Here is a 13,089-nt window from a genome sequence, read left to right on the forward strand (position 1 = left end):
TGTGCCTGGCGTTAGCTCCCTGTCCTTTGGTCTGCTTCATGTTTATCACCGTAGCCGTTGCCACTTTGACAAATTTGCCGTTGTAAGGTTTTAACATTTATTGAACTGAAATCTTACTCCTAATTCTTTCCAGTTGGAGCATATTCAGAAGTCAGAGAAGTTGATTTAGCCGTACCGACGAGTGTAGTCCACATATCAATTCATTTAGCCGAATCACATAGTTAAAGAAATCAGGTCTCTGTCTCTTCCAATTACAATCATGCTCGGGAGAACAGGGGAGCTTGTCGGTTTTATGCCACATGGGATGGACTGTCCACACCCCATGATCAAGCCTCTGGCTGATTGGTCTGCGCCGTTATTGATGCCGATTTCCCAATAGTCCTTTGAAGCTTGGGAGAAGGGTGATAGGTCATCGCCCTACGGACAGGATGTCGCCAGGCACATTTTAAATCATTGTTATCTGCACAGGATGAAAGAAAAGGCACATTCCAACGCAAAGTGTGGTTTCCGACACTCGTCTGACAAGTTGCACTTAAGGCTGAAGTCCGACTTTGGAACAAGTATATTTGACTTTACGTAAGATAAAACTGTGTATAAAATAGTATATTTTATTATGCAACATGGGATGGACTGTCCACACCCCATGATCAAGCCTCTGGCTGATTGGTCGGCGCCGTCATTGATGCAGATTTCCCAATAGTCCTTTGAAGCTTGGGAGAAGGGTAATAGGTCATCGCCCTACGGACAGGATGTCGCCAGGCACAAGTTCCACCTCACCAGGCGAGGTAATTAAATTATTGTTATCTGCACAGGATGAAAGAAAAGGCACATTCCAACGCAAAGTGTGGTTTCCGACACTCGTCTGACAAAGTTGCACTTAAGGCTGAAGTCCGACTTTGGATCAAGTATATTTGACTTTACGTAAGATAAGACAGTGTATAAAATAGTACATAACTTCACCGTGTTCCTTGGTTTGTTTATTCCCAGCTGGTTTCGCGTTGGTTGTCAGAACCGTCGCCACTTCATTGTTGGTTTTCGGTTAGCCTGGGCTTTCACCGTTTGTGCTTTAGCCAGCCAGCCATGCATTTTTCCTTCCATGCTGCGGTCTTTGTTAGATCCCCGTTGATGGATTTATTTCCCAGTTAGACCCTTTTTGACTGCCAACCCTTCGTTGTACCATGACTGCTTCCACTTGCGACAAAAACGCCTCTGCATTTTCCACAAAAGCTACCAAAACAACGCTTGAAACACTCGAAATTTCTTCGATGAAGTAACATGTAAAATGATATGGCGATTGGCTTGCCAGGGTGCTTGTGTTCCTCTGATGACATCACAGCTCAGAGGACAATGACAAGACATGCTGTCTTCAAAATGCATTATCTCAGAAAAACAATGGAATATACAAGTGAAATATATGTAGATTTTATGCAAAACACATGTTCTATTTCCTGACATTTTTGTTTAAGAAATTGGGATTACCTTTGAAGGATTTTATACATTTGACTATAAAGGATTTTATACGATCGAATACAAATTACATTTGATGCAAAAGATATTTACTGGCTGGGCTGTGGTGCGATGTCAGGGCACCCTGGTGGAAAATGTTGTTTGCAGGAACGGCGGGAACGGGACGTAAGGCTGATAAGATAATCAGCACATCTAGACGCAGAAAGGCCCTGATGACGTAGAAACGCTTGGTGTTGTTTTGAGTATTCCAGACATCGCGACGCTGTTCGACAAGATGGTGAAGCCCAGGGGGGGCTTCCTTGGCACGCCCATGGGAGGAGTTGGCACGCCATTATGCGACCAAGATGGCCAATAGGAGAGAGCTAAAGGACTTGAGAAAAAGGCTTCCCACAGACGCCAATGACACTAATTTGGCCGTTTTCGATGGAGTACACTTAGTTAAATTGTTAATGAAATTAAATCTGCCCCCGTGTGAAAATGTCGGCTTTCTTGTTCATCTTCTCCCTCAGGAAACGAGCGTGCATAAATTGTCGGGCGAATGTAGGTTGTGTTTGTTTAATGGAGTCAGATAACTAATTCGAACAATTTGGTAAACGGTATATTTTGATATTAATCCACAACACCATGAATCATATAGTTAATCTAGAAACCAGAATAAGCAGGACAGTGGCTCTAGAAAACCAGTATTCCCTTGATTCGTTGATGCGTAATCAATTTTGCTTTTGGCAGCAAGTGCATTATTCATCACATCCACTACACAGCATTATACCACAAAAAGGCTGAAGAGATCTTTTCTTCCTCATGCCATGAGGCTCTTTAACTCCACCCGGCAGAGTAAACATTAAACCACACCCCCTACATTGCATATTACCGAATTTTATTGCAATATGTATTCTGTGTAGCACTATCTAGATACTCTATAGAACACGCTACAGTGGGTATTAGCACGTCACATTGGGTATTTGTATATTGTATTCTTTTTGCTTTATTATTGTATTGTTTCTCAGCACAGGGATGCTGCTGGAAATGTGAATTTCTCTGCGGGGATGAATAAAGTATCTATCTAGCTATCTATGATATTTCAAACTGACGAAAGAGTTTCAAAGAAATGTGTTTTTTCCACATTCAGCCCAGTAGCTGAGTACCATTTGAGGATTGATCAGAAGGGATCACACTTAGTATTGCAAGGACGCTTAAAAACGCAAAAAACAAAAACTTGAGTGATGATCACCAACAAATTTTAATTGGCCCAGGTCGCCCAATGAGAAACAAAGCAAGGCCATAGCTTAAGGCTCTGTTTAAGATGGACACCCTATTGCTGTTATTATGGCCGAGAGTGGTGGAACTAACAAGCCCGTAGCTTAATTTGCCTCTTGTTTTTACAGCTCCTGCACTCTTGATTAGAAGTGTGTTTATCTTTTAAACTGAAAATAGACTTTTCAGCACTTAATTCCTCTTTAAACACACAGCGCATGATTCTTCATTAAACACCTAAAGTGTGTTCACACCTTGTGACGAACTTACCAAGGTGACGCAAAGTACCTGGTAATCAATATTAGCATTTAAAATGGTTCTGGATAGGTATAGAGCAGGGGTCAGCAACATTTTCGATGTGGAGTGCCACTTTCAAATGCCCTTGCAGTGTTCTGTGAAAAGTGATGGGTCCCGGGGACTCGGATGCTCAAAAATCGATGTTGTTTCCTCTCATTTTCCACGGGTCTGAGCCTTCACACAAAGTCGGTGAGCAACGCTTGAAACAACAGTGAGCAACAGCAATCCCAAGTGTGGCAACTGAGTCATTATCAAACATGTCCAAAACTTGACATCACGTTACATTTTGCGGAGTTTCCGGCAATGCAAAAAAAAAATTCACTTTTGAATGAATTGACTCATGTATTATTGCAAAGGCTGTACGGCCTACAAACGTCATTTGTTTTTACAATTCTTTCACAAGATTTCCTTCTTTTTTTTCCTGGTATCTTTTGTCGCATTTTTGGGGGTTTATTGAATCGGTTGCACGATACAGAACTGTATTTAATCAAATTGTTTAGTGGAAGTACAATTTCTGCAACAAGATTGACTTGGTATAATTAGAAATGATTTGAATGCAACACAAATGTTTTCTTCTGTTTCCCTGTTTTTTTCTTTTTTTTTTAATTCCTTTAAAAAAAATCTCATTTTGTTTATTTTTACCTAGCTGTTACTTTTTTATTTTTGCTCTCTTTCTACTTTTATCCTTTGCATCTTTCTTTTCTTTTTTTCTGGCTTTTTTCTAAATTGTTCCTTCTTTTTCTCTTCCTTTTGTTTCCTTGGGTAAGACACTGAACCCATAATACCCCCCATTAACACCAGCTCAGTAGCCTAGATGGTAGGGCGCCCGCTTTGAGACTGGGAGGTCGCTGGTTCGCGCCTCGGCCGAGTCATACCTAAAACTTATAACATTGGTAAAATGGCGGCGCCCTCTGTTGGCTGCGGCTGCATCGGCTCGCTACAACGGGTCAGGTGTATCGACATTTTGTTCTGTGTACATTGTTACAAAGAATGACAATACAAAGGAAATTATTATTATTATTATTATTAAGCAGGTTAGCGCCTCACATGGCTGCAAGGCCGCTATTGGGAAATGTAGAGCATATTGTAAAGCACTTTGAGAAGTCATTGACTTGAAAAGGGCTATATAAAATGCAGATCATTTCATCATTTTTTTTTCTTAGCTTTTCATTACATTTTCATGTTGGTATTTTTTTCTTTTTTGTTCTACAGGGTGGCCACAAAGTCACGCAGCAATGTTAATTAAAGAAGTTATAGTAGTAACATTTATTCAAATTCAAAGTCTTACAAATGCTCGATATGTTCGCCGTTTGCAGCTATGCTCGAGCCAATACGAAATTCAAAGTTCCTGTAGACACGATTCAGTAAATCAGCATCACCATCAATTTGTTGACAAGCATCAATAATACGACTCTTCAGATGATCCAAATCACGAATCTTCGTTGAATAAACAATTTGCTTAATGTGACCCCAGAAATAAAAGTCCATCGGGTTTAGGTCAGGCGACCTGGGCGACCACTCTACCGTACCTCTTCGACCGATCCAATTTTCAAAATTCTCGTGGAGCCAGTGATGCACAATCGTTGCATAATGTTTTTCCTTGCCTGCATGTTGGTTTAAGATCAGGAGATGGATTTATTGTAAATCCTGTGCAGTTCTTTGAGACATCTTGTGATTAAAAGCTATACAAATAAATGTGACTTGACTTGACTTGACGAAGAAACTGGTAAAAATCCAAATTTGTATTGAGAGATGTCGAAAGTGTCACGATTGCCCATTGGCCCCGCCCGTTTTGCGTCAGCTGCGGCTCGTTGACTGATTGGCTTCCCTCCTTTTCAAGCTGAGTGCTCTCACTCACCCTTTGTCAGTCCGTCAACGAACCTCTGCACCCGCAAGACGTGTGTTTTGACTCTCTCCGGTATCCTGCTTGTGTATCCTGTCCGGTATCATTCCCGTCTAACTCGCCCTGTTTGATATCTGACTAAGGTCTCCATTGTTTGGTGTCGACCCCTTCTGTCTCGTCCTGTCTGATACCCTGCTACAATCTCCAGTATCGGGTATCTTTCCCTTCCATCTCGTCCTGTTCGATACCGGTCTCCAGTCTCCAGGGTCTGGTATCGTTCCCATCTATCTCATCCTGTTTGATATCAGACTCCAGTCTGCAGTGTCTGGTATCGATCCCGTCTGTTTCGCCCTGTCTGATACTTTGCTACAATCTCCAGTATCGAGTATCGTCCCTGTTTGACATCGAACTCCAGTCTCCAGTGTCTGGTATCAATCCCGTCCGTCTCATCCTGTCTGATATCCGTCTCCAGTCTCCTGTACCTTATATCAATCCTGTCTATCCCGTCCTGTCCGGTATCCACCCCATCTGTCCGGTATCGGCTCGTGTAACTGGTATCGATCTTGTCGACCTCTGGCTTCCCGTTGTTCCACGCCAGACTTCTGCCTTACTTATTCCCTTAAATAAAGTTTGTGTGAGAAACGTTACGCATCTGGGTCCTCCTCCTGTTCTGGTTCTGACAGAAAGGTTGATCGAGGTTACTAGCTGATAGCTTTTACGGCATGTGTATGAACCCATTCAAAAGCAGGTAAGGTTTGTAAGACAATCCTTTTCAAGAGTTATGATAACTCAAATTATAAGAGATCTATTGAATCGGGTTTATCCACATTTTTTTCACTACGGATGATTTAATAAAAGATAACATTTGCTTTCCCGCTTCTCATGCTGAGCACGTTGCACATTAATCTGTTTCCGAACCTTATCCCTCATCCGGTTAATGGATTCCTCTCTCCGCTCTTGATTACTAGCACATTTCCCCCCCCCAGGGCCATCACCACCCTAAACAAGCGCACAAGACTGTAATTGAGCTATTTTGGGATTGTGTTGCTGGTAAATGTTATTGCGCTGTTTTTCATTGCACCATTGTTACAACCGAGGACAGTCTTAAACCCTTACCTCGTAAATAGTGTTGCCTATTTATCCGGACATCCTTTTTATATTGTTTTTCCTCTTTTAAGTCTTTATTACACTTTTTTCCGAGAGTGGTGTGTCTAATCTTGTTGTAAACAATGTTCACGACGTTGTTATCTATGCAATGAAAACAAATCAAAATCTAGCAATAGCGGTTAAAATTGCATAGTCTTGCATCAGGTTCCATTACTGCCGACTTATCCTGGATGTCATGATTATTCATTGTCCTCACCTGTGCCCGCTTGTTTGGCACCAGCTGCTGCTTGTTGCCTGATTGGTTCCCCTCCTATTTAAACTTAGTACTACATTCACTCCTTGTCAGTCCGTCAGCGAACCTACGCATACGCAAGGCAAGCACTATTTTGAATCTGGCTCCCGTCTGTCCCGTCCTCACGTGTATCCTGCTCCTCTGTCCCTGACTTCCTGATCATCCCCGGCTGCTTGACCCGTTCTGTCCACCGACCACGCTCCGATCTCCCGCGACGGCTACATGACCCGTTTTGGCACATCGACCACACTCCGATCTCCTGCTCCGGCTACTTGACCCGTTTTGGCACATCGACCACGCTCCGATCACCCGCTCTGGCTACTTGACTCGTTTTGGCACATCGACCATGCTCCGATCTCCCGCTCCGGCTACTTGACCCGTTTTGGCACATCGACCATGCTCCGATCACCTGCTCCGGCCACTTGACCCCGTTTTGGCACATGGACCATTGTCCGATCTCCTGCTCTGGCTACTTGACCTGTTTTGGCACATCGACCACGCTCCGATCTCCCGCTACGGTTACTTGACCCGTTTTGGCACATCGACCATGCTCCAATCACCCGCTCTGGCTACTTGACCCGTTTTGGCACATGGACCAAGCTCGGATCTCCCGCTCCGGCTACATGACCCGTTTTGGCACATCGACCATGCTCCGATCACCTGCTCCGGCCACTTGACCCCGTTTTGGCACATGGACCATTGTCCGATCTCCTGCTCTGGCTACTTGACCTGTTTTGGCACATCGACCATTGCTCCGATCTCCCGCTTTGGCTACTTGACCCGTTTTGGCACATCGACCATTGCTCCGATCTCCCGCTTTGGCTACTTGACCCGTTTTGGCACATCGACCACGCTCCGAGCACCCGCTCTGGCTACTTGACCCGTTTTGGCACATGGACCATTGTCCGATCTCCCGCTCCGGCTACATGACTCGTTTTGGCACATCGACCATGCTCCGATCTCCCGCTCGGGCTACTTGACCCGTTTTGGCACATCGACCACGGGCCGCCTGTTTGACACCTGTGCTCTAGTGGGTCCTGTTTCTGTTCTGGTCCTGACAATAGCAGTATAACTATATCAGTGAATGATCAAGATTGAAGTAAATATGTAAACTTTTTTATAAAAAGCATTTTAAAAGTGATCTTCAAAAGTGTGTTAATTGCTTGCTATTAATGACACGCCTACTGCCTCATCCCACATTTCTTGTTTCGTCACGCTTGCGGAGCTTAAGTTAATCAGCTTTAGGGTCTCCATTTTATTGCCTCTTCTCGATTTGAGTGAGGAGTCCTAATAGGGGGAAATATCGCTGTGAAATCTTGTCTTTAATCTCAGGAGATCCATTTCGACAAGAAGCTTTGACAGGCGTGTTGCCGTGACAACACGGCAACCCCGGTTTGGGACGTTAACAGTCGAGCCTGAAGTGATAAGCCAAAAAGTACCGAAGTGGTGTGTCAGGACCGGAACGGAATCAGGACCCAAATGCGTAGCGTTGACCACAAGTTTATCGATAGAAAGAGGAAGGGCGGCGCCCATAATCCGGTGCTCGCTGGAAACGGGAAGCAAGCCGCTCACACATTTGGTTCTTGATCCAAATACGGAAGTGGATCTTCTGGAGTGGGAGATGGCGGTGTCAAGGACGGAAAAACAGGTCCATAGCCGGGACAGGAGTAAAAAAAAGTGGTCGGGATCAAAAAGAGTCGTAAGCCGGGACAGGAAATCAAACGCGGTTGGGGTCGAAAACAGGTCAAAGCTGGAGACAAACGGGGAGATCAATCTATCTATCAATCTTTATAATCTATCTATCTATCTATCTATCTATCTATCTATCTATCTATCTATGTCTTTATTATCTATCTATCTATATCTTTATTATCTATCTATCTATCTATATTTTTATAATCTATCTATCTATATCTTTATAATCTATCTATCTATATCTTTATAATCTGTCTATCTATCTATATCTTTATAATCTATCTATATATCTATCTATCTATCTATCTATCTATCTAATCTATCCGTCTATCTATATCTTTATTATCTATCTATCTATCTATCTATCTGTCTATCTATTTATCTATGTCTTTATTATCCATCTATCTATATCTTTATTATCTATCTATCTATCTATCTATCTATCTATCTATCTATATCTTTATAATCTATCTATCTATATCTTTATAATCTATATATCTATCTATCTATATCTTTATAATCTATCTATCTATATCTTTATAATCTATCTATCTATCTATCTATCTATCTATCTATCTATCTATCTATCTATCTATCTATCTATCGATCTAGTCTATCCGTCTAGCTATATCTTTATTATCTATCTATCTATCTATCTATCTATCTATCTATCTATCTATCTATCTATCTATCTATCTATCTATCTATCTATCTATCTATCTATCTATCTATCTATCTATCTATCTATCTATCTATCTATCTATCTATCTATCTATAATAAAAAAAACTAAGTTTGTTTAGTACAGTGACCAAAGCAACACACGTAACAACCCAATTTATCCCAATGGGCTCACCCCGTCTCCCAGGTCTATCGCCGGCACGTGAGAACGACTTTGCGATCGTCCTTCACGAGTCTTAACTTCTGTCTGCCTTTTCCATTTCATTTTCAGTTCCGAAATGAAATGGACAGCACAGTTTAAGAAACTTCTAAGACAGATTGCATGACCCTAATCCGCCTCGCGTTCCCATCCGTGCAAGGGAGGATGCTCTCTAAGTAAGAATCATGAAAGGAGGCAGAAGTATTCACACTCTGCACTTCAGTACAAGTGACTCCTCGGCAGTGTTCCCTCTAAACTGCGCGCGTGCGCAATTGCGCACTGCTCGCACATTCTCAGCGCACAAGAAAATCTAGCCGGCGCACAAAAATCAGGGCTCAAAATTACTAATTAAGAAGCCACTTAAGTCAAAGTTACAGTGCATGAAGGTAAAAATACATGGGTTACCCTGACGTTGTGTCCTAAATGTGGTATTTTGAAGTCGAGTCGAAGTAGAACGAAGTTGAGTAAAGTTAGTAGAGTTTCTCGAAAGACCAGCTTCTTCATGCAAAATTATTTTTCTCTTTTGAATGAATTGACTCATGTACTAATGCAAAGTTTGTACGGCCTACAAACGTCATTTGTTCTTACAATTCTTTCACAAGATATGCATTTCTTTTTATTTCCTGATATATTTTGTCGCATAATATTAACATTTTTGGGGGCTTATTGAGTCGGTTGTAAGATACAGAACTGTACTTAATCACATTTTTTAGTGGAAGTACAATGTTGGCAACAAGATTCACTTGATATCATTGGAAATTATTTGAATGCAACACAAACTCTTTCTTCTTTCATCCGTGTTTTTTTTCTACTTTTTTTTAAATTCCTTGAAAAAAAATCTCATTGTGTTTTTTTTCCGAGCTGTAACTCTTTTCTTTTGGTTCTCTATTTACTTTTTTCCTACATTTCTTTCTTTTCTTTTTTTCAGTTTTTTTTCAAATTTTTTCTTTCTTTTTTCTCTTCTTTTTGTTTCTTTTTTTCTCAGCTTTTCAGTACTTTTTCATTTGGTACTTTTTCTTTTTTGTTCTATTCCCCCCTTCCTTTAAGTCATGTTGTGCATAATTCTACATCATATTTGGTCATGTTGGGATGAAAGAAGCAAAAACAACCTGAGGAGCCGTTTAGGACCCGAAAGAGCCGGTTCCTTTTAGTGAGCCGAGCCGAAGAAGCCGGTTCTCAACAAACTCTACTAACTTTACTCAACTGCATTCTACTTCGACTCGACTTCAAAATACCGCATTTAGGACACAACGTCGGGGGAACCCGTGTATTTTTACCTTCATGCGCTGTAACTTTGACTCAAGTCGCTTCTTAATTAATAATTTTGAGCCCTCATTTTTGTGCGCTGGCTCGATTTTCTTGTGCGATGAGAATGTGCGAGCAGTGCGCAATTGCGCACGCACGCAGCTTAGAGGGAACACTGTTCCCGACCCCTGACATACAGGTCGTATCATTAATGCGGATAACAGTAAAGTTCAGAAGTACAGTAGAGTTACTTACACATTGAAGAGGTTGAGGCCGATGCGATAAAGGCGCTTCCTCATGACATCAGTAGAAAGTGTGGGGGATTTGCAGCTTGCAGGGTTTTCACAGTGGTAGCGTGGCAGACTGAGGATCATAGCCTGCAAAGCCTCTTTGGAAGAGGCCTCCGACGTCGAGCGGACTTCCGTAGACGCACTGCTGCTGCTCATCTGCTCTGAACTGTTGTCAGCCATTTCTGAGCTACTCCGATCAACCCCGAGTCCCTCAGAAACAGGTGGGGGATGATTCGAGAGCTCCGGCTCTGCCGTTGCGACGACAGTCGGCTCCTCCTGGGAAGCCATTTTGTCAAGGGTTGTCGGAGGTGACGAGTCCTCTGAGAGCTCTTCCTCGCAAGGAGGGGGAGCCGGGAACTCCATATCCTGATCAAGTAAGTCTACGTCTGGGAGAGGTGAATGCTCTTGAGGGGGTGGAGGAGGATCTAGTGGCTCATCTGATGGAGGAGCATGCGGTTCTTCAGGCGGGATGGGGCGTGGTGCAGAATTATTTGCGATGGATGCAGATACCTCATGCTGATCGCAGCTGCCAAGGGTGACGGACTCCATGACGGAAGACGAAACGCGGAAGTTTTGGCTGTCGATTTGGACCGTCACGTCCCGAAAAGCCATCATGAGCTTGCTGGCACTTTTTGACAGGTCGCTGGGATCCAGTGAAGCTTGATGAATGGCTGAGTCTCCTAAACCACACCCCTCTCCGCCAGCTCCTGCTGCACTAAACTGATAAGCCCCTCCTTCTTGCAGTGAACACATGGCTTTAAGGCTCCAGTTGCTAAGAGCATCGTCTATGGATTTTGCCAGGGACTGGACTTGCTCTGTGAAGGAGTCTTCTAAGTCGGTCAGGCTGCCGCCCACTGTGGCAGGTAGTGACGGGGACCTTACCAGAGGGATGCCTGCTACGTTGCAGCCTTCTGCCAGAGCCCGCTCAGCTGAAAATCCTTCAGTGTTCTGCATGCGTACCTTACGTAAGGAAATGCGGCGCGGCAGGCGACTTTCAAGCAGGGAGTTGCGGATCTTCTCAAAGTTCTTACTGAGTTGGTACTGACGGAAGGCGGTCTGGATCTTGCAGGCAGCGCGGCGGGAAATGAGGTGGCCGCCGTATTTGTGCTCTAGCATTTCGATCTGGAATAAATAATACAGAGAGGAAAAACGATGACTGATAAACATAGGACAGGTATGTTATCAAGATCTTTAAGTAACATATAAATCGTCGAACACACCAAGCTATGATGAATTCTGGTAACCGACCCAAAAAGAATACAGTGAAGATCGATGCTATCGCTAACACAGTTTATGGTATCTAGCTCTGGTGATGTACATGATGAAGCTCAAGAGAAATTATAATGGAGTTGGGAAAGAACATGAAAGGAGTCTTGTCTATGGGAAGATGAATGGGAAAGTGCAAGGTCATGAAGCCAAACAGTTGGACTGATCTGCTCCAACAGACTACTTTGACCTAACACATGATAAGTAATGGACTAACAGCACTTGTACAGAGCGTTCATTTTCTCAAAAACAATAATCTCCGCCAACTCATCCGAGGGGTTGTTTAAATTCTCAGAGAGAGAATGTGCTGGTAATCTTGCCTGTGGGGGATTTTGGGAAATCTGTGGGAAACCAATAGGCACCACGTAGTACCCGTCATTGTCTGGAGGACGTTCAGACACTTGATGAAATCCTTTTGCTTAGCTGGAACAGGGAATGTGTATCTCTGGAAACACCCAAGTGTAAGCTCTTATCTTGTCTAGTCACATTGTGCAACAAATCTTTTGAAAGCTCCCAATCTTTTGCTCGTTCAGACCTAATGGATAATTATTCTTCTGTTGCAACGCCGGCTGTGATTTATGGACTGTGGACTTTAATGAAGGACATGTGGTTCTGGATTTGTGTACTATCTATGGACAAAGCTGTGTACAACACTGGCTCTTAGCTTGGCCTTTTGATTTTTGCATTCCGGAGATGGAATAAGAGCTTGCTCTGTCCACTCCACGCATCGGCCCGGTATTGCAGTACCTCCGGGAACGGTGCATTCGCAATGATCGCAACAAGGCTTTAGGGCTAGGACCTTAGCTTAGACTTTTGGCTGAGAGTAAGTGTCCCGGCTCCTAGGCTTTGTAGCGTATAATGAACTGACCGATAACGGATAATGGATAATGAATAACGAAGATAGATCAATAACCCTTAAAAACCCCAACTCTAAAACCTCATTAAAGTTACAAGAGGATTTTTTTTGACATGCAAAGATAACCATGACTAAACAACTTACAACAACAGAAGTACCGTATTTTCCGCACCATAAGGCGCACCTAAAAGCCTTTATTTTTTTCAAAAGCTGACCATGCGCCTTATAATACAGTGCGCCTTATATATGGATCAATATTAATTTGCAAAGTCTTCCAACTAACTTGCAGCCGCCGACTAGATTTTCCCCCGAACGCCAAGTAGTACGCGGTGTATGCTGGGATATATTTACCGGCGTTTCATTGGCTAACCAATGTGTCAATCATCATTTGAATGGATCACTATTGGCTAAAGTTATTCGGAGGTCAAGGGGCGGATCCTTTTTATCATTTACAGGCTGGCATTGGCTTAAACGGCAAAACAAAGCCTGCAATTGGACGAAAAAGATGTGTCAATCATCAGTTGAATCGATTACTATTGGCTAAAGTTATTCGGAGGTCAAGAGGCGGATCCTTTTTATCATTTACAGGCTGGCATTGG

At 43.0% G+C, this 13,089-nt stretch overlaps 1 protein-coding gene and 1 pseudogene across 4 annotated transcripts in view; one reads left to right on the forward strand and one right to left on the reverse strand.

Annotated features, from left to right (window-relative positions):
• The window catches only part of iqsec3a (IQ motif and Sec7 domain ArfGEF 3a), a 114,905-nt gene that overhangs the window by 54,510 nt on the left and 47,306 nt on the right, over window positions 1–13,089 (reverse strand). For all 4 annotated transcript variants that reach the window (XM_088347133.1, XM_088347132.1, XM_088347134.1 and 1 more), the window contains exon 4: window positions 10,334–11,490. In XM_088347133.1, coding sequence (XP_088203259.1) covers window positions 10,334–11,490 — 1,157 coding nt within the window. The remainder of the gene's footprint in view (window positions 1–10,333; window positions 11,491–13,089) is intronic.
• LOC148356295 (U2 spliceosomal RNA) lies at window positions 12,284–12,403 on the forward strand (annotated as a pseudogene).

This window comes from Urocampus carinirostris, chromosome 11 (assembly GCF_059441175.1).
Source record: "Urocampus carinirostris isolate Australia breed hairy pipefish chromosome 11, RoL_Ucar_1.0, whole genome shotgun sequence".
Taxonomy (NCBI): domain Eukaryota; kingdom Metazoa; phylum Chordata; class Actinopteri; order Syngnathiformes; family Syngnathidae; genus Urocampus; species Urocampus carinirostris.